The following is a 23207-nucleotide window of genomic DNA, read 5'->3' as shown; positions in this document are numbered from 1 at the left end:
CTTTCAAACGGAATTCGGTATCATCATCTTAATTGCATGGATTGTGTGTCAAAGATAGCTTAACATTCAACGTAGGATACAAGAATGTAGATGTAATGGGTCATGAGATATTTGCTCTCATATGGACATGCAATGGATTTGACAAAGCTTACCCTAGTATTTCTTGAGACTTGGATGCTTCTGCGTCTATCTTTCAAACGGAATTCGATATCATCATTTAAATAGCATGGATTGTATGTCAAGGATAGCTTAACAAACAACGCAAGAAACAAGACCGTAGATGTAATGGGTCATGAGATATTTGCTCTCATATGAACTTGTAATGGATTTAACAAAGCTTGTCTTTATATTTCTTGAGACTTCGCTGCTTCTGCATCTATTTTTCAAACGGAACACGGTATCATCATCTTAATTGCATGGATTGTGTGTCAAGGATAGCCTAACAAACAACGTAAGAAACAAGACTGTAGATGTAATGGGTCATGACATATTTGCTCTCATGACATATTTGCTCTTATATGGACATGTAATGGATTTGACAAAGCTTACCCTTGTATTTCTTGAGACTTGGCTGCTTCTGCATCTAACTTTCAAACGGAATTCGATATCATATCAATTGCATGGATTGTGTGTCAAGGATAGCTTAACAAACAACGTAAGAAACAAGTATGTAGATGTAATGGGTCATGAAATATTTGCTCTTATATGGACATGTAATGGGTTTGACAAAGCTTACCGTGGTATTTCTTGAGACTTGGATGCTTCTGCGTCTATCTTCCAAACGGAATTCCATATCATCATCTAAATATCATGGATTGTGTGTCAAGGATATCTTAATAAACAACGTAAGAAACAAGACTGTAGATGTAATGGGTCATGAGATATTTGCTCCCATATGGACAGGTAATGGGTTTGACAAAGCTTACCCTTGTATTTCTTGAGACTTGGATGCTTTTGCGTCTATCTTTCAAACGGAATTCAATATCATAATCTAAATTGCATGGATTGCGTGTCAAAGGTAGTTTAACAAACAACGTTAGAAGCAAGACTGTGGATGTTATGGGTCATGAGCTATTTGCTATCATATGAACTTGCAATGGATTTGACAAAGCTTACCCTTGTATTTCAGGAGACTTTGATGCTTCTGCGTCTATCTTTCAAACGGCATTCGGTATCATCATCTTAATTGCATGGATTGTGTGTAAAAGATAGCTTAACAATCAACGTAAGAAACAAGACAGTAGATGTAATGGGTCATGAGATATTTGCTCTCATATGGACATGTAATGGATTTGACAAAGCTTACCCTTGTATTTCTTGAGACTTGGATGCTTCTGCGTCTATCTTTCAAACGGAATTCGATATCATCATCTAAATTGCATGGATTGTGTGTCAAGGATAGCTTAACAAACAACGTAAGAAACAAGACTGTAGACGTAATGGGTCATGAGATATTTGCTCTCATATGAACTTGTAATGGATTTAATAAAGCTTGCCTTTATATTTCTTGAGACTTGGCTGCTTCTGCATCTATCTTTCAAACGGAATTCGATATCATCATCTAAATTGCATGGATTGTGTGTCAAAGATAGTTTAACAAACAGCGTAAGAAACAAGACTGTAGATGTAATGGGTCATGACATATTCGCTCTTATATGGACATGTAATGGGTTTGACAAAGCTTACACTTGTATTTCTTGAGACTTGGACGCTTCTGCGTCTATCTTTCAAACAGAATTCGATATCATCATCTAAATTGCATGGATTGTGTGTCAAAGATAGCTTAAGAAACAACTTAAGAAACAAGATTGTAGATGTTATGGATCATGAGGTACTTGCTCTCATATGGACATGTAATGGGTTTGACAAAGCTTACCCTGGTATTTCTTGAGACTTGGATGCTTCTGCGTCTATCTTTCAAAGGGGATTCGATTTCATCATATCAATTGCATAGATTGTGTGTCAAGGATAGCTTAACAAACAACGTAAGAAACACGTATTTAGATGTAATGGGTCATGCAATATTTGCTCCCATATGGACATGTAATGGATTTGACAAAGCTTACCCTTGTATTTCTTGAGACTTGGATGCGTGTGGATGGTGTGTCAAGGAAAGCTTAACAAACAACCTAAGAAACAAGACTCTAGATGTAATGGGTCATGAGATATTTGCTCTCATATGGAAATGTAATGGATTTGACAAAGCTTACCCTTGTATTTCTTGAGACTTGGCTGCTTCTGCATCTATCTTTCAAACGGAATTCGATATCATCATATCAATTGCATGGATTGTGTGTCAAGGATAGCTTAACAAACAACGTAAGAAACAAGTATGTAGATTTAATGGGTCATGAAATATTTGCTCCCATATGGACATGTAATGGGTTTCACAAAGCTTACCCTGGTATTTCTTGAGACTTGGATGCTTCTGCGTCTATCCTTCAAACGGAATTCGATATCATCATCTAAATTGCATGGATTGTGTGTCAAGGAAAGCTTAATAAACAACGTAAGAAACAAGACTGTAGATGTAATGGGTCATGAGATATTTTCTCCCATATGGACATGTAATGGGTTTGACAAAGCTAACCCTTGTATTTCATGAGGATTGGATGCTTCTGCGTCTTTCTTTCAAACAGAATTCGATATCATAATCTAAATTGCATGGATTGTGTGTAAAGGATAGCTTAACAAACAACGTAAGAAACAAGACTGTAGATGTAATGGGTCATGAGATATTTGCTATCATATAAACTTGTAATGGATTTGACAAAGCTTACCCTTGTATTTCTTGAGACTTGGATGCTTCTGCGTCTATATTTCAAGCGGAATTCGATATCATCATCTAAATTGCATGGATTGTGTGTCATAGATAGCTTAACAAACAACGTAAGAAACAAGACTGTAGATGTAATGGGTCATGAGATATTTGCTCTAATATGAACATGTAATGGATTTAACAAAGCTTACTCTTATATTTCTTGAAACTTGGATGCTTCTGCGTCTATCTTTCAAGCGTAATTCGATATCATCATCTAAATTGTATGGATTGTGTGTCAATGATAGCTTAACAAACAACGTAAGAAACAAGACTGTAGATGTAATGGGTCATGAGATATTTGCGCTAATATGACATGTAATGGATTTAACAAAGCTTACTCTTATATTTCTTGAAACTTGGCTGCTTCTGCATCTAACTTTCAAACGGAATTCGATATCATCATCTAAATTGCATGGATTGTGTGTCAAAGATATCTTAACAAACAACGTAAGAAACAAGACTGTAGATGTAATGGGTCATGACATATTTGCTCTCATATGGACATGTAATGGATTTGACAAAGCTTACCCTTGTATTTCTTGAGACTTGGATGCTTCTGCGTCTATCTTTCAAACAGAATTCGATATCATCATCTAAATTGCATGGATTGTGTGTCAAAGATAGCTTAACAAACAACGTAAGAAACAAGATTGTTGATGTTATGGATCATGAGATACTTGCTCTCATATGGACATGTAATGGATTTGACAAAGTTTACCCTTGTATTTCTTGAGACTTGTCTGCTTCTGCATCTATCTTTCAAACGGGATTCGATATCATCATATCAATTGCGTGGACTGTGTGTCAAGGATAGCTTAACAAACAACGTAAGAAACAAGTATTTAGATGTAATGGGTCATGCAATATTTGCTCCCATATGGACATGCATTGGATTTGAGAAAGCTTACCCTTGTATTTCTTGAGACTTGGATGCTTCTGCTTCTATCTTTCAAACGGAATTCGATATCATCATCTAAATTTCATGGATTGTGTGTCAAGGATAGATTAAAAACAACGTAAGAAACAAGACTGTAGATGTAATGGGTAATGGACATGTAATGGATTTGACGAAGCTTACCCTTACTTTTCTTGAGACTTGCCTGCATCTGCATCTATCTTTCAAACGGAATTCGATATCATTATCTAAATTGCATGGATTGTGTGTCAATGTTTGCTTAACAAACGACGTAAGACACAACACTGTATATGTAATGGCTGCTTCTGCATCTATTTTTCAAACGGAATTCGATATCATCATATAAATTGCATGGATTGTGTGTCAAGGATAGCTTAACAAACAACGTAAGAAACAAGACTGTATATGTAATGGGTCATGAGATATTTGCTCTCATATGAACTTGTAATGGATTTAACAAAGCTTGCCTTTATATTTCTTGAGACTTCGCTGCTTCTGCATCTATCTTTCAAGCGGAACACGGTATCATCATCTTAATTGCATGTATTGTTTGTCAAGGATAGCCTAACAAACAACGTAAGAAACAATACTGTAGATGTAATGGGTCATGACATATTTGCTTTCATATGGACATGTAATGGATTTGACAAAGCTTACCCTTGTATTTTTTGAGACTTGGATGCTTCTGCGTCTATCTTTCAAGCGGAATTCGATATCATCATCTAAATTCCATGGATTGTGTGTCAAGGATAGCTTAACAAACAACGTAAGAAACAAGACTGTAGATGTAATGGGTCATGAGATATTTGCTCTAATATGAACTTGTAATGGATTTAACAAAGCTTACTCTTATATTTCTTGAAACTTGGCTACCTCTGCATCTATCTTTCAAACGGAATTCGATATCATCATCTAAATTGCATGGATTGTGTGTCAAAGATATCTTAACAAACAACGTAAGACACAAGACTGTAGATGTAATGGGTCATGACATATTTGCTCTCATATGGACATGTAATGGATTTGACAAAGCTTACCCTTGTATTTCTTGAGACTTGGATGCTTCTGCGTCTATCTTTCAAACAGAATTCGATATCATCATCTAAATTGCATGGATTGTGGTTCAAAGATAGCTTAACAAACAACGTAAGAAGCAAGATTGTAGATGTTATGGGTCATGAGATACTTGCTCTCATATGGACATGTAATGGATTTGACAAAGCTTACCCTTGTATTTCTTGAGACTTGGCTGCTTCTGCATCTATCTTTCAAACGGGATTCGATATCATCATATCAATTGCGTGGACTGTGTGTCAAACAACGTAAGAAACAAGTATTTAGATGTAATGGGTCATGCAATATTTGCTCCCATATGGACATGTATTGGATTTGAGAAAGCTTACCCTTGTATTTCTTGAGACTTGGATGCTTCTGCTTCTATCTTTCAAACGGAATTCGATATCATCATCTAAATTTCATGGATTGTGTGTCAAGGATAGATTAAAAACAACGTAAGAAACAAGACTGTGTATGTAATGGGTAATGGACATGTAATGGATTTGACGAAGCTTACGCTTACTTTTCTTGAGACTTGCCTGCATCTGCATCTATCTTTCAAACGGAATTCGATATCATTATCTAAATTGCATGGATTGTGTGTCAATGTTTGCTTAACAAACGACGTAAGAAACAACACTGTAGATGTAATGGCTGCTTCTGCATCTATTTTTCAAACGGAATTCGATATCATCATATAAATTGCATGGATTGTGTGTCAAGGACAGTTTAACAAACAACGTAAGAAAGAAGACTGTAGATGTTATGGGTCATGAGATACTTGCTCTCATATGGACATGTAATGGATTTGACAAAGCTTACCCTTGTATTTCTTGAGACTTGGCTGCTTCTGCATCTATCATTCAAACGGGATTCGATATCATCATATCATTGCATGGATTGTGTGTCAAGGATAGCTTAACAAACAACGTAAGAAACAAGTATTTAGATGTAATGGGTCATGCAATATTTGCCCCCATATAGACATGTAATGGGTTTGACAAAGTTTACCCTTGTATTTCTTGATACTTGGATGTTTCTGCGTCTGTCTTTCAAACGTAATTCGATATCATCATCTAAATTTCATGGATTGTGTGTCAAGGATAGCTTAACAAACAACATAAGAAACAAGACTGTAGATGTAATGGGTTATGAGATATTTGCTCTCATATGGACATGTAATGGATTTGACAAAGCTTACCCTTGTATTTCTTGAGACTTGGCTTTTTCTGTATCTATCTTTCAAACGGAATTCGATATCATCATATCAATTGCATGGATTGTGTGTCAAGGATAGCTTAACAAACAACGAAAGAAACAAGTTTTAGATGTAATGGGTCATGAAAATTTGCTCCCATATGCACATGTAATGGGTTTGACAAAGCTTACCCTGGTATTTCTTGAGACTTGTATGCTTCTGCGTCTATCTTTCAAACGGAATTCGATATCATCATCTAAATTGCATGGATTGTGTGTCAGGGATAGCTTAATAAACAACGTAAGAAACAAGACTGTAGATGTAATGGGTCATGAGATATTTGCACCCATTTGGATATGTAATGGATTTGACAAAGCTTACCCTTGTATTTCTTGAGACTTGGATGCTTCTGCGTCTATCCTTCAAACGGAATTTGATATCGTAATCTAAATTGCATGGATTGCGTGTCAAAGATAGTTTAACAAACAACTTTAGAAAGAAGATTGTAGATGTAATGGGTCATGACATACTTCCTATCATATGAACTTGTAATGGATTTGACAAAGCTTACCCTTGTATTTCAGGAGACTTGGATTCTTCTGCGTCTATCTTTCAAACGGAATTCGGTATCATCATCTTAATTGCATGGATTGTGTGTCAAAGATAGCTTAACAATCAACGTAAGAAACAAGACTGTAGATGTAATGGGTCATGAGATATTTGTTCTCATATGGACATGTAATGGATTTGACAAAGCTTACCCTTGTATTTCTTGAGACTTAGATGCTTCTGCGTCTATCTTTCAAACGGAATTCGATATCATCATCTTAATTGCATGGATTGTGTGTCAAAGATAGCTTAACAATCAACGTAAGAAACAAGACTGTAGATGTAATGGGTCATGAGATATTTGTTCTCATATGGACATGTAATGGATTTGACAAAGCTTACCCTTGTATTTCTTGAGACTTGGATGCTTCTTCGTCTATCTTTCAAACGGAATTCGATATCATCATCTAAATTGCATTGATTGTGTGTCAAGGATAGCTTAACAATCAACGTAAGAAACAAGACTGTAGATGTAATGGGTCATGAGATATTTGCTCCCATGGGTTTGACAAAGCTTACCCTTTTTATTTCTTGAGACTTGTATGCTTCTGCGTCTATCTTTCAAGCGGAATTCGATATCATCATCTAAATTGCATGGATTGTGTGTCAAGGATAACTTAATAAACAACGTAAGAAACAAGACTGTAGATGTAATGGCTGCTTCTGTATTTATTTTTCAAGCGGAATTCGATATCATCATCTTAATTGCATGGATTGTAAGTCAAGGATAGCTTAACAAACAACGTAAGAAACAAGTATGTAGATGTAATGGGTCATGAACATTTGCTCCCATATGGACATGTAATGGGTTTGAAAAAGCTTACCCTGGTATTTCTTGAGACTTGGATGCTTCTGCGTCTATCTTTCGAACGGAATTCGATATCATAATCTAAATTGCATGGATTGCGTGTCAAAGGTAGCTTAACAAACAACGTTAGACACAAGATTGTAGATGTTATGGGTCATGAGATATTTGCTATCATATGAACTTGTAATGGATTTGACAAAGCTTACACTTGTATTTCTTGAGACTTGGATGCTTCTGCGTCTATCTTTTAAGCGGAATTCGATATCATCATCTAAATTGCATGGATTGTGTGTCAATGTTTGCTTAACAAACGACGTAAGAAACAAGACTGCAGATGTAATGGCTGCTTCTGTATCTATTTTTCAAGCGGAATTCGATGTCATCATATATTGCATGGATTGTGTGTCAAGGATAGCTTAACAAACAACGTAAGAAACAAGACTGTATATGTAATGGGTCATGAGATATTTGCTCTCATATGGACATGTAATGGATTTGACAAAGCTTACCCTTGTATTTCTTGAGACTTGGATGCTTTTGCGTCTATCTTTCCAACGTAATTCGATATCATACTCTAAATTGCATGGATTGTGTGTCAAGGATTGCTTAACAAACAACGTAAGAAACAAGACTGTAAGTGTAATGGGTTATGACATATGGACATGTAATGGATTTGACAAAGCTTACCCTTACTTTTCTTGAGACTTGCCTGCTTCTGCATCTATCTTTCAAACGGAATTCGATATCTTTGATTGTTATGACCGTATATTATATTTTCATTTAATAAAAAGTGTTTCCACCGGGCTGATTCGGTCAGTTATTTTTATGGAATAAATAAAACTAATTTATTTCATATTTAACTCAACGTTTCGTTGGTCTTTTCCCAACTTCTTCAGGAGTTTTTTATTAGAAAATCCTACGACAAAATTACATTGTTGTTCAAATACATTTTTCAGATTATCGTTTTTTGTTTACTTACAATTAGTTTTCAATACCATTGTTAGAATTATTTCTTAAATTATATAAAAAACTGGACATCACAACACAGAAATTTGTATAATTTTAAAAATAATTACTAAAAATATATAAAAAATATTGCACCAAAAAATTCCTTAATCTATATCACAGAGCCGTCGTTGTTTAAATAATCGCAACTGAATATTGAAGTTTGGTGTTGTCTTTATCTTCTTTAGTGTTTATTGATTTGTATAATCTCTCTTGGATCCTCAAACTCTCAAGAGTATATCTTTTATTCTCTTTGTTTTCCTTGTCTAATATTTTTATATTCGTAAAATCTGCATTGTGTCCGAATTCTTTAATGTGTTGAGCTAGAGCTGTATTTTCTTTGCCTTTCTTTACACCGGCTTCATGCTCGTTTATTCTTATGCTCAGCATCCTTTTTGTTGTTCCGACGTACACCTTATTGCACGTCTCCCCTTTCTTCCCCTTGCAAGTTATTTCATATTCGACGTCACATTGTTTGAGTTTTTCTGTTTTTCTTTTCTTAGTAAATACTCTCTGCAGTGTGTGGTTGGATTTGTATGCTATTGCTACTTTGTTCTGCTGTGTTGTTGCTATTGTTCTAATGGTATTGTTGTCAGTAAGCTTTGGTATGTATGGTATACTCAGAAAGAGTTTCTCTTCTGTATCTTTGCATTTTAATTGGTTGATTTTCATCCGTTCAAAATGTTTTTTTTTATTAGATGGTTAATCATGGGTAATGGACAATTGTTTTTTAGCAATATTGTTTTGATTTTATTTGTGTTTTCTTTTGTATTTTCCATATCACTGAGACAAAATATTTTTTGTATTAGATTGTTAGCCGTGTTAATTTTCATTGATTTGGGTTGATTAGAATAATAATTTAATTTAATTTATCATTCTTCCCGAAGAAGTTGGTTTTGTATACCAGTTTGTTTTTATGATGGAGTTTTCTCTTGAAATGGTCATGTCAAGATATGGTATTTTTTTGTCTTGTTCGAATTCCACCGTAAATTGTAAACTTTTGTGATAAGAATTTAGAAGTGTAAGGGTTCTGTCTACGTGTTGCTTGTCTATGATGGCAAATATGTCATCTACATATTTAGACATTAGTTTGATTTTTATATTATTAGTTTCTAGTTCTTGGATCACGTCATCTAAAAGGGCGTTCAAAACAATATCGGCTATTGTTGGTGACAATGGATTGACCATAGGCATGCCGTATGTTTGTGTGTAAATTTTCTCGTCGTATTTGAAATAGTTGTTGTCAATGAGACAAAATTGCAATAGACCGAGGAATCTTCTTTTTGGAATCGTCGTAAATTGTTGCAAGGTTTCCCATTTGTCAAGAATGTTTTTTATTGCTAAGTGTATAGGTACATTGGTAAACAATGATACACGTCAAAAGAGACAAATATGTCGTTTTTATCCTAACTTAATGTGTTTAATTTATCCTTAAGTTCCATCGAGTTTTTTATATTGTATTTCTCGGAGATAATGTTTTTTAGAATTTTAGCTATGTATTGCGATAAGTTGTAGCAAGGGACTCTATTTGAGGACGATATGGGTCTGAGGGGTACACTTTCCTTGTGTATTTTTGGTAGTCCGTATAATGAAGGGGCTTCAGCAGAGTGACATGTATTCGAAATTTTTCGTTTTTGGTTATGTAATTGCACTTTTGTAAATCTGTTATTATATTATTGTTTGCCTTTTGTAGTTTTTCTGTTGGGTCCGTTCGAATTGTTTTATATGTAACTCTGTCGTTTAGTAATGATTGCATTTTTTCCGAATATTAATTTTTATATAATATCACAGTTTTATTTCCTTTATCGGCTGTAGTGATGACAATGTCGTTATATTGTTTTAAGAACTTGTTGGTCTGTTCATATACCCCAACTATGAATTTTTCCACTTCGTTATTGTTCATTTTTCTTTTGTGATTCGATATACGACCAGCTATTTTTGCTCTGATTATGTCTTTTTCTCGGTCATCATTTATTGTTTGTATCCACTGTTCTAGATCGGCGATCAGTGGTATTGGATCAAAGCTTCTTTTTGTAATTGGGAGAGCAAATTTTTTGCCCATGGATAGAATCCACTTACTCTCAGTTGGAAATTGTATGTTAGTATAGTTGACGAACCAATCCTCATTATACTGAAAGCCTATTTTGTTGAATTTATCTTTTTTCAATTTATTAAGTTTGGATAAATGTGTCGATTTTGCTTTGTTTTTAATATGCTTAAACCTTTTCCATTGTTCTTTTTTAAATTTTGAGAGTTCTGATTCGTCCAGTGTTGTTTTTAATTCTTTTTCCGTATTATTTACTTGTACTTTTGCTGCTGTTATGTTGATGTGTGTCTCTTTGATTTCTATGTTGAGTAATTTACACTGAAAATTGTACTCTGCTTTCTCAACCTCTATTTTCATTTTTGTTGTTTTGACTAGATTTTTCGTTTGTTGTGTTGAATGTGTGATGTGTGAGGGAGTTATTCCTAATTGTCTGCATTCCTGTAGAAACTTTGAGCGCGCTTTTTGTTTCGCCAGTCTCTCAATTGCTCGACAATATGTTTTCAGATGCTTTGTTGTTTCAATGTTGTATTTGTATTTTATATGTTGAAAGAAATCTTTCATGTTTGTTGGTGTTTTTGATCGTTGCACTTTCCTAATTCCTCTTCTTCCTTCCATGCGGCGGGCCCTCCGTCGTCTTTATTTTTGATATTTATGACCGTATATTATATTCTCATTTAATAAAAAGTGTTTCCACCGGGCTGATTCGGTCAGTTGTTTTTATGGAATAAATAAAACTAATTTATTTCATATTTAACTCAACGTTTCGTTGGTCTTTTTCCAACTTCTTCTGGAGTTTTTAATTAGAAAATCCTACGAAAAAATTACATTGTTGTTCAAATACATTTTTCAGATTATCGTTTTTTGTTTACCTACAATTAGTTTTCAATACCATTGTTAGAATTATTTCTTAAATTATATAAAAAACTGGACATCACAACACAGAAATTTGTATAATTTTAAAAATAATTACTAAAAATATATAAAAAATATTGCAGCAAAAAAATCCTTAATCTATATAACAGAGCCGTCGTTGTTTAAATAATCGCAACTGAATATTGAAGTTTGGTGTTGTCTTTATCTTCTTTAGTGTTTATTGATTTGTATAATCTCTCTTGGATCCTCAAACTCTCAAGAGTGTATCCTTTATTCTCTTTGTTTTCCTTGTCTAATATTTTTATATTCGTAAAATCTGCATTGTCTCCGAATTCTTTAATGTGTTGAGCTAGAGCTGTATTTTCTTTGCCTTTCTTTACATCGGCTTCATGCTCGTTTATTCTTATGCTCAGCATCCTTTTTGTTGTTCCGACGTACACCTTTTTGCACGTCTCCCCTTTCTTCCCCTTGCAAGTTATTTCATATACGACGTCACATTGTATGAGTTTTTCTGTTTTTCTTTTCTTAGTAAATACTCTCTGCAGTGTGTGGTTGGATTTGTATGCTATTGCAACTTTGTTCTGTTGTGTTGTTGCTATTGTTCTAATGGTATTGTTGTCAGTAAGCTTTGGTATGTATGGTATACTCAGAAAGATTTTCTCTTCTGTATCTTTGCATTTTACTTGGTTGATTTTCATCCGTTCAAAATGTTTTCTTATTAGATTGTTAATCATCAATCAAGTGCATGGATTGTGTGTCAAGGATAGGTTAACAAACAACGTAAGAAACAAGTATGTAGATGTAATGGGTCATGAAAATTTGCTCCCATATGGATATGTAATGGGTTTGACAAAGCTTACCCTGGTATTTCTTGAGACTTGGATGCTTCTGCGTCTATCTTTCAAACGGAATTCGATATCATTATCTAAATTGCATGGATTGTGTGTCAATGTTTGCTTAACAAAAGACGTAAGAAACAAGACTGTAGATGTAATGGCTGCTTCTGTATCTATTTTTCAAGCGGAATTCGATATCATGATATAAGGATAGCTTAACAAACAACGTAAGGAACAAGACTGTAGATGTAATGAGTCATGAGTTATTTGCTCTCATATGGACATGTAATGGATTTGACAAAACTTACCCTTGTATTTCTTAAGACTTGGCTGCTTTTGCATCTGTCTTTCAAACGGAATTCGATATCATCATATCAATTGCATGGATTGTGTGTCAAGGATAGCTTAACAAACAACGTAAGAAACAAGTATGTAGATGTAATGTGTCATGAAATATTTGCTCCCATATGGACATGTAATGGGTTTGACAAAGCTTACCCTGGTATTTCTTGAGACTTGGATGCTTCTGCGTCTATCTTTCAAACGGAATTCCATATCATCATCTAAATATCATGGATTGTGTGTCAAGGATATCTTAATAAACAACGTAAGAAACAACACTGTAGATGTAATGGGTCATGAGATATTTGCTCCCATGTGGACAAGTAATGGGTTTGACAAAGCTTACCCTTGTATTTCTTGAGACTTGGATGCTTCTGCGTCTATCTTTCAAACGGAATTCAATATCATAATCTAAATTGCATGGATTGCGTGTCAAAGGTAGCTTAACAAACAACGTTAGAAACAAGACTGTAGATGTTATGGGTCATGAAAAATTTGCTATCATATGAACTTGTAATGGATTTGACAAAGCTTACCCTTGTATTTCTTGAGACTTGGATGCTTCTGCGTCTATCTTTCAAACGGAATTCGATATCATCATCTAAATTGCATGGATTGTGTGTCAAGGATAGCTTTGCTCTCATAAGAACTTGTAATGGATTTAACAAAGCTTGCCTTTATATTTCTTGAGACTTCGCTGCTTCTGCATCTATCTTTCAAACGGAACACGGTATCATCATCTTAATTGCATGGATTGTGTGTCAAGGATAGCCTAACAAACAACGTAAGAAACAAGACTGTAGATCATGACATATTTGCTCTCATATGGACATGTAATGGATTTGACAAAGCTTACTCTTATATTTCTTGCGACTTGGCTGCTTCTGCATCTATCTTTCAAACGGAATTCGATATCATCATCTAAATTGCATGGATTGTGTGTCAAAGATAGTTTAACAAACAGCGTAAGAAACAAGATTGTAGATGTTATGGATCATGAGATACTTGCTCTCATATGGACATGTAATGCATTTGGCAAAGTTTACCCTTGTATTTCTTGAGACTTGGCTGCTTCTGCATCTATCTTTCAAAGGGGACTCGATATCATCATATCAATTGCATGGATTGTATGTCAAGGATAGCTTAACAAACAACGCAAGAAACAAGTATTTAGATGTAATGGGTCATGCAATATTTGCTCCCATATGGACATGTAATGGATTTGACAAAGCTTACCCTTGTATTTCTTGAGACTTAGATGCTTCTGCGTCTGTCTTTCAAACGTAATTCGATCTAAATTCATGGATTGTGTGTCAAGGATAGCTTAACAAACAACCTAAAAAACAAGACTCTAGATGTAATGGGTCATGAGATATTTGCTCTCATATGGACATGTAATGGATTTGACAAAGCTTACCCTTGTATTTCTTGAGACTTGGCTTCTTCTGCATCTATCTTTCAAACGGAATTCGATATCATCATATCAATTCCATGGATTGTGCGTCAAGGATAGCTTAACAAACAACGTAAGAAACAAGTATGTAGGTGTAATGGGTCATGAAATATTTGCTTCCATATGGACATGTAATGGGTTTGACAAAGCTTACCCTGGTATTTCTTGTGACTTGGATGCTTCTGCGTCTATCTTTCAAAGGGGATTCGATTTCATCATATCAATTGCATGGATTGTGTGTCAAGGATAGCTAAACAAACAACGTAAGAAACAAGTATTTAGATGTAATGGGTCATGCAATATTTGCTCCCATATGGACATGTAATGGATTTGACAAAGCTTACCCTTGTATTTCTTGAGACTTGGATGCTTCTGCGTCTGTCTTTCAAACGTAATTCGATCTAAATTCATGGATTGTGTGTCAAGGATAGCTTAACAAACAACCTAAGAAACAAGACTCTAGATGTAATGGGTCATGAGATATTTGCTCTCAAATGGACATGTAATGGATTTGACAAAGCTTACCCTTGTATTTCTTGAGACTTGGCTGCTTCTGCATCTATCTTTCAAACGGAATTTGATATCATCATATCAATTGCATGGATTGTGTGCAAGGATAGCTTAACAAACAACGTAAGAAACAAGTATGTAGATGTAATGGGTCATGAAATATTTGCTCCCATATGGACATGTAATGGGTTTGACAAAGCTTACCCTGGTATTTCTTGAGACTTGGATGCTTCTGCGTCTATCTTTCAAACGGAATTCCATATCATCATCTAAATATTATGGATTGTGTGTAAAGGATATCTTAATAAACAACGTAAGAAACAAGACTGTAGATGTAATGGGTCATGAGATATTTGCTCCCATATGGACAAGTAATGGGTTTGACAAAGCTTACCCTTGTATTTCTTGAGACTTGGATGCTTCTGCGTCTATCTTTCAAACGGAATTCAATATCATAATCTAAATTGCATGGATTGCGTGTCAAAGGTAGCTTAACAAACAACGTTAGAAACAAGACTGTAGATGTTATGGGTCATAAGATATTTGCTATCATATGAACTTGTAATGGATTTGACAAAGCTTACCCTTGTATTTCAGGAGACTTGGATGCTTCTGCGTCTATCTTTCAAACGGCATTCGGTATTGTTGATGTGAAATTTTCCTGATCTGGTCACCCTAATTGCATACCCTAAGTTTCGAATACACCCTTTACGTAAACTGATACGCTCGTCTTTTATTTTTTCTTTCTTCCACTCCTGCCAAAACTGCAAACGAGAGGAAAATATTTCGAACTCCAAGAAATATTTTGCTATCAAAACAGCAGTAAATCCAGCAATTCTTCCTCCACAGAAATACCCAATACCGGCATTTTCATTGGTCCTCATCGAACCGGATTTTATTGCTGTGCGATTTATTTCCTATTCATCCTCATAAATTTCATCCAAAAACAAGGTAAGTTTGTGCTTTTGTTCTCCAAATACAATAGTGCATTCAATTTCAAAGTGTTAAAGTCAAAGTGCGTTTTGCCGTCGGCAAAGTGATTTTTTCCTTTTTTCGTTTATCCAACGCACAGTGTTTCAATTTGCTAATTAACGTAAATTAATTTCCAAACTTTTCCATATCCTGAAGTGAATAATTTAATTAAAATAATTTAATTAATACTTTCATTTATTTTATAATTACAAATAATTGCATTTTATTTTCCATTTGTTTTTATTTGTTTGCAATTATAACATTTATTTCATTTTTTCCATTCGCGACAGTGTGCTTCTTTTCATATCGTTTTTTTTTTATTTTTCTTACTTCGAGAATATTCCTATTTATTTCTATTGGTTTGTGTGTTTATGCGTGTTATCCATCACCGTTTTCTTCCACTGCAGTTGTTGTTGTTGTCAGAGAAATATCCACTGCTCTTCAACAACATAACAACTGAATCACATAAACACACATACATACTATTTCTTGTTGAGTCGTTCGTCCACCAGCCAACACAGTGTATGTTGGTGATTTCCACTCAACAGTGACCGATCTCTCTACTGATATTCTCCTCGTTGTGCTCTTGAATATACGTGCACCCTACATCAAGCCCGTTTATAAGGTCGGTTAACAACTTGTGTGCGACGTATAAATATTTTTTTATATTATCGTATATATTGAGGTGAGGTGTCAAGATACATCATTCTTGCCAACTTATAATTATCCATACCGCCGCTAGAGGGCGTTGCCTATATACGCAAAATCTTAATATTTCCAATATTTATTCCTATTATTTTGTGATTTTGTGTACTATTCCGCATCCATCGGAGTTACTGTCCATTTCTATAACACACCGCAACTTTTAGTACATTTTTCCACCACTAGGTGTCGCCCTACAAATAAGAAATTACATCAAAAACCGTATTTTTCCCGATTTTTCTCATTTTTTCGGGGATTTTTCTAATTCTTTGAGAAGTTCTTCGCTATTGGCGATTCAGTTGTTGTCTCGGATACATAGTGCTGCATTCCACCACTAGAGGTCGCTTTTAAATAAAGCAATTTTTACATATACTACGAATTTTGGCCTACTTTTCCGAAATTTTCCATCATTTTCGGAATACTTTTCCATAAGGGTGCTACTTTTATGCTGTTTCGAGGTGTAGTGCTACTGGTCGCCGTTAGAGGTCGCCTTTACTCTAAGGAAATATCCGCAAAAACTAAGTTCTTCCGTACTAACTCAAAGTTTTTCGAATACTTGCGGGGTTTTATCTGTCTCTGTTCGAGAATTTCCTGTTTCCAGCTAAAGACTATTAATCTTTCGAGCAGACTTCTTTCGTAAAGTCGACTTTCCTGACTTCACTGAAAGTTCCTCAAATAAAAGTTCAGTTTCCTGTCGTTCTTTTTCAATTTTTTTTTCAATCCAGAATGTCATTGGATTCATTCATCCGCAATGCTGACCAATTGGTTGCATTCAATGCTGGAGTAGCTGACGGCACTATTCCGTTAACCTCCGCCCAGCTGCTAAAAATGCATATTTCCGAATTTAAAGCCTTGTGGGAACGCGCAAAATCATCCTTTGAGCAATTCATGACCGAGCGAGCTAGTGAAGAGGGTGAAGAAGAGGATGGCGATGAAGAGGTAGCGTCCGAGAGGGACACGTTCCAGGCTAAGTACAATAGCACGTACGTGACTTACTGTACCTGTCTAGCTAAGTTGTCTGAACTTTTGGAAGGTTTTCAACCACCTTCTGTTCCAAAAACTTCCGAATCCCCATCTTTACCCTCCAGTAGTCCCGTTCAAGATCATGGTCACTCCTTCCGCCTTCCTCCGTGCGACACTGAAGTCTTCAACGGAGATTATATGTCATGGCCTACATTCCGAGATATGTTCACGGCTGTGTACATTAAAAACTCCAGTCTCAGTCCAGTCGAGCGTTTATTCCACTTAACACAGAAGACAAGAGGTGAAGCTCGGGATATAGTCCAAAGATCGCCATTGACTAATCCAGGTTTCCAATTAGCCTGGCAGAACTTGTGCGCTAGATTCGAAAATAAAAGAATTCTTGTGAATGGTCAGCTCAAGGTTCTTTTCAATCTTCCTTTTATTAAAGCCGAATCAGCCTCTGCCTTAAAGTCAATGCAGCGAGATATCAACTCCTGTATAGCTGCGCTGAATTGTTTTTCTAAGACACATCATGTTCGTAATTGTGCCAGTAAGAACAACTGCTTCGAGTGTCAGAAGAGACACAACACTATGCTCCATGATAGTTCCGAGCATAGTCGTCACTCCAATCTTTCTTCCAACCCCAATAATAACTCAGCTCTGAGTACTAGCTCTGTTCCCTTCACTCCTAATTCCGTACAGTCCACTAATTCTGGGAACGGAGTGATCCAATCCTGTTTCACAACGAGCTCAAGAGGAGTTTTATTGGGGACAGCTCTGGTGAATGTTATTCACCTTGGTGTCTCGTATCAAGCACGAGTGCTTCTCGATTCTGGTTCACAGGGAACCTTTGTTTCCGAGAAGTTCTTCAACAAATTGAAGCTTCCATACCAGCGTACGAACATGCAGATTTCCGGTCTCAACAATACCACTGCAGCTTCCGTTCGAAAACTTTGCTCCATTCTTCTATGTTCCAGATTTGAGAAAACCGTCCAAGTTTCAGTCCAGGCATTTGTAGTTCCACAATTGTCTGGAAATCTTCCTTCACAGACTCTGCCGACGTCTTTGTTCTCTCGTCTTCCTAACATCAAGCTAGCGGATCCGCATTTCCATAAAAGTTCTACTATTGATCTGCTAGTAGGTGGTGATTTTATTCCAGAAATCATGCGATCCGGGGTAATGCATAACTTGTGCGAATCCCTAATGGGCCACGAGACCATCTTTGGATGGATTCTCACAGGTCCAATTCCCATTTCTTCTCAATCGTCCACCGTAGTCTCCAACTTCTGTGAAATTTCCCTAGACAAGGAAATACGTCGTTTCTGGGAAGTGGAGAACGGTCCAAGAAAGAGGTTCGCCTCCAATTCCGACAAGTCCTGCGAAGAGCTGTTTGTCTCAACTACCACGAGAAACAAAGATGGCAGGTATGTCATTCGACTTCCTTTCAAAGAAGGTTTTCCAAATGAGATTTTCCTAGGACAATCCCGTCCACGCGCGGTCTCTCAGTTCCTCCGCAATGAGAGCCGTCTACTCCGAACTCCAAACTTTAAAGTAGAGTATGATCAGGTGCTGGACGAGTACATTCAGTTGAAGCACATGATTCCAATCCAAACTCCGAGCTCCAGTGCTAATCCAAGCCACTACTATATGCCTCATCATTCCGTTGTTAAACCCGAGAGATCAACCACAAAGGTTCGTGTGGTTTTCAACGCATCTGCTCCTTCATCCAATGGTCAAAGTCTGAACGACATTTTGCACATAGGTCCAGTGTTGCAAAATGACTTGACCACGCTCATTCTCAGATGGCGATTATTCCAATTCGTGTTCAACGCTGACATCCAAAAAATGTACCGCCAGATTCTCGTCCACTCTGATCATACTCCGTTCCAAAAAATTGTCTTCCGCAACCACCCAGGTGAAAACATCCAAGATTTTGAGCTACAAACTGTCCAATTCGGTGTCAATTGTGCTCCATACTTGGCTATTCGCACACTTCTGCAACTAGCTGATGATGTCCAATGTAGCCATCCAAAGGCAAGTTCAATTATCCGTAATGATATGTACGTGGATGATGTACTTTCCGGTGCACATTCACTTTCCGAAGCAATTCAATCAAAAAATAAGCTTAAATCCGCTCTAGCATCAGCTGGTTTCTCCCTTCGAAAATGGACAGCGAACTCAATGGATATTCTAGCGGATCTTCCTAATGATCATTTGTTGTGTGAAGATTTCCTGAACTTCGACGATAGTAGCACATCAAAAACGCTAGGAATTCGTTGGAACGCTCGTTCAGATTCATTTTTCTTCGTCACAACGCCTTTTCCAAATTCTTGTTCCTACACAAAGAGGGAAATTCTTTCCCAGATCTCCAAACTTTTTGATCCTGCAGGCTGACTTTCGCCATGCATCGTTTTGGCAAAAATTATAATGCAGAAAATATGGTCCGATGGAACAGGTTGGGACGAAGTTATAAGTCCAACCACACTGTCTCAGTGGAAGATTTTCCAATCCGACTATTCTAGTCTCTTGATCGAGTCCGTATTCCAAGATGGCTCCATTACATTCCTTCCGCTGAAATTCAATTTCATGGTTTCTGCGATGCCTCTGAAAAGGCATACGCAGCCGCTTTATATGTGCGAATAGCTCGAGGTTCCTCCATATCCACTCACCTGGTGTATTCCAAAACAAGAGTTGCTCCAGTTAAGACATTGTCCATTCCACGTCTAGAACTATGTGGGGCTGTCCTATTAGCAGAAATGATCGATACGTTGCTTCCGACTCTTGACATCTCCAATTATTCCTTGTTCTGCTGGACAGACTCTACGATAGTTCTCTCCTGGCTTTCCAAACCGCCATGCCATTGGCTAACATTCGTTGCCAATCGGGTTTCCAATATAATTCAGGTGGTTCATCCTTCCAAATTCCACCATGTTCCTTCCGAATCCAACCCGGCAGACTTAGCGAGTCTTGGTCTCCTACCATCAGATATCGTCGATAATGATCTCTGGTGGTTTGGGCCGACCTGGCTTCGTGATTCCGTCGATCGATGGCCGGACAATGTTCCTATCCAAGACACAAGCGCGGAACGCAAGCCCCTTAAGGTCCACTTTTCCTATTTCGAGGATTCCGTTGATATTCTTCAAAATATTTCGTCGTATCCTCGGGCCCTCAGTGTGTTTGCTTACGTCCATCGGTTTTTCAGGCGGACACATCCACGACTCCGTTCCGATTTCCTTCATGAGTCGCACTTGGTTTCCAATTCTGAAATCCTTGTTGCCCGAAGTCTGCTGGTAAAATGGTACCAGAAGTTCCATTTTCCAAATGAATACAAGGCTTTATCCTGCAATCAGCCGATTTCCTCATCCAGTTCGATTCTAAGTCTAAATTCTTAGATTCCGATGGCTTAATCCGGTCCTGTGGTCGTTTAGATTCCGCTCCATGCATTTCCTATGATGAGAAGCGTCCTATTATCCTTCCGTACAACTGCCAATTTTCCCGGCTATATGTTGATTTTGTCCACAAAATTACTATCCATGGCGGCAATCAACTGGTTCTTCGAGTAATAAGATCCCAATACTGGATTCCTAAAGTCAAGAACCTGATTAAGACCACAATCAATAAATGTCGGCCTTGTATTCTGTACAAAAAGCGATGTCAAAAACAAATAATGGCTGCGCTCCCTCCTGAGCGTACCGAAATCTCTCGTCCTTTCTTCCGCACGGGCCTCGACTTCGCAGGTCCCTTTGACATCAAAGCTTATTCCGGTCGCACATGTCGTATCACAAAAGGTTATGTGTGCGTTTTCATTTGTTTTTCGTTCTTGGCAGCCTTCCACAGATTCGTCTCTCGGCGAGGATGCCCCGCACATTTGTACTCTGACAATGGTACGACATTTGTGGGTGCTTCCAAAGTTCTCGCGAGAGAGTTTCTCCAGGCATCTCGTGCTGCAGTGGTCGAATGTTTTTCCTTACAAAATCTCAGTTGGCACTTTATTCCACCTTGGGCGCCTCATATGGGTGGCCTCTGGGAAGCCGGGGTTAAGAGTTTCAAAACCCATTTCCGAAAGTTCGCCGGCTCCTGCAAATTTACGTTCGAAGAGTTCTCGACACTTCTGTCCAGAATTGCAGCCTGTCTGAACTCTCGTCCTTTGTCTCCTATTTCCAGCGAGCCAACTGATTTCGCCGCTTTGACGCCAGGTCATTTCCTGATCGGGACTCCCATCTTAGCTCCTATCGATCCCAACGTTGATGAGAGTCCAGTCTCCATGCTCAATCGGTGGCAGCGTTTGAAGGCTATCCATCAGAGTTTCTGTGCTCGTTGGAAAACCGAATACCGCCGGGAGCTTCAAAAGCGTCATAATTGGCAGACTCCAGAGAGAGATATTGAAGAGAACGCACTAGTCGCCATCTATGATGAAAATCTTCCGCCGAATTCCTGGCGCCTTGGTAGAGTCTCCAAAACTTACCTTGGTTCAGATCGGCATGTTCGAGTCGCTGATATTGTGACGCAGAAGGGCGTTGTTACGCGTCCGATCACAAAGCTAGTTGTCCTATCAGCTTATTAAGTTCATCATTTCTTCTTCTTCCTTTCTGTACAGTGTTGTTTCGTCCATACCCTTCCTAGAACCGTCATGCCCAAACACTCATCCAACAACAACAAAGCCAATCGTTCCAAAGCAACGTCGTACAAAAGGGGACATTTCTAATGCCGCCTCTGCCAGCGTCCTCATGCACTGAGTCGATGCTACAAGTTCCTTCAAATGGACATGGCAAAGAGAAAGAAGGTGGTCCGGGAACACAAATACTGTGTAAATTGTTTAGCCCTGGACCATTCTGAAGGTTCATGTTTGAGTGACACCGGCTGTCGTCACTGCAACAAGTTTCACCACACTCTCCTTCACGTGGATCCCAAGTTGCGGGACCAAATCCTTCCGCCCTCTCCGAAATCGCGTCGAAATCTCCATCTAACTCACCACGGCCATCCACCTCCAAGGCATCGCGACCCCAACCGAGACCGCAGGCATCCGCGCCAGTATCGCCAGGGTCTCTCACTTCCCTGATACGGCAAAACCGGACCATTCTGCTGCCTACGGTCCTCGTAAGGATTGATGCGAAGACTGTGGCTCGTTGTCTTTTGGACTCAGCATCGCCGGTCAGTCGGGTTTCAAGAGCGTTTGAGTACGCTGACCTTAAGAGAGGAGACGGTATGCCAGCTGACGTTATTCTCTCGGCATGACTCGAAAGTGAAAATAGAGGGCACATTTCGAGTCGACAACCGGATTACGACGAAGACCCCTGCGGAGTCCTTGCCAGAGGAATTCACCACCTCATCTTTGCCGACCCCAAATTTTACCAGTCTTCGGGTGTCGACATTGTGATTGGAGTGGATATGTACCCGAAGGTCGTCACGGAGGGGGTATACTCGAGAAGTGGCTTACCAACGGCTCAGAGCACCTTGTTTGGCTGGGTCGTTTATGGCGTATGTTCCTGATGGGTCCGTTCCCCAAAATTTGCATTTTTCTTTTACTATTCTACGTTACCATGAATTCTAAATAAACCTGAATTAGTCTGAATGCACTATTGTTTTTCTTTCCCTCCAAAGCACAAACTTTACCTTTTCAGATCTACCTCATGAAGTCCAAAATGCTAATACGGATTCCTGGCAGAGCTGATGTCATCCTTCTATTCATCACATCCATGCTTAGATTTAACATCTTGATCTAATTCATATTCCTTCATTCAGTAACGTTCATGCCTGTTTGTAAACAGTCGGGACACACACGGAATTCTCCTTTCTTTCCATTGCAGTGGTACTGCAAGGGGCCCGGTGATGTTAATGTGAAATTTTCCTGATCTGGTCACCCTAATTGCATACCCTAAGTTTCGAATACACCCACAAGCTTTGTTTGTGTGGGTGTTACTCTTTCACTCAACATGTCCGTTTGTGTCCTCTCTGTGGCTTTGCTTTTTTCCTTTAAATAAATGCAATTCACTTGTTACCAAACTATCAACCAATACTGTTGTTAAATTCGGTAAGCGCTGCTATTCAAATCTCCAAATTTGAATACAAAATAAAGAACCAATATTGTTCTTTTCC

The 23207-nt window shown here is 37.8% G+C and overlaps 1 protein-coding gene across 1 annotated transcript; it reads left to right on the top strand.

Annotated features, from left to right (window-relative positions):
- Window positions 1–16874: 16874 nt before the first annotated feature.
- LOC141403149 (uncharacterized) lies at window positions 16875–22346 on the top strand. The gene is made up of 3 exons (XM_073985313.1): window positions 16875–19145; window positions 21735–21918; window positions 22024–22346. Exons 1-3 carry the CDS (start codon window positions 16875–16877, stop codon window positions 22344–22346), a joined length of 2778 nt encoding a protein of 925 aa, XP_073841414.1.
- Window positions 22347–23207: the final 861 nt, after the last annotated feature.

This window comes from Musca autumnalis, unplaced genomic scaffold (assembly GCF_047663935.1).
Source record: "Musca autumnalis isolate F117 unplaced genomic scaffold, ASM4766393v1 scaffold_4, whole genome shotgun sequence".
Lineage (NCBI taxonomy): Eukaryota > Metazoa > Arthropoda > Insecta > Diptera > Muscidae > Musca > Musca autumnalis.
The sequence above is the reverse complement of the archived record's forward strand: the minus strand, read 5'-3'. Positions and strand labels throughout refer to the sequence as shown.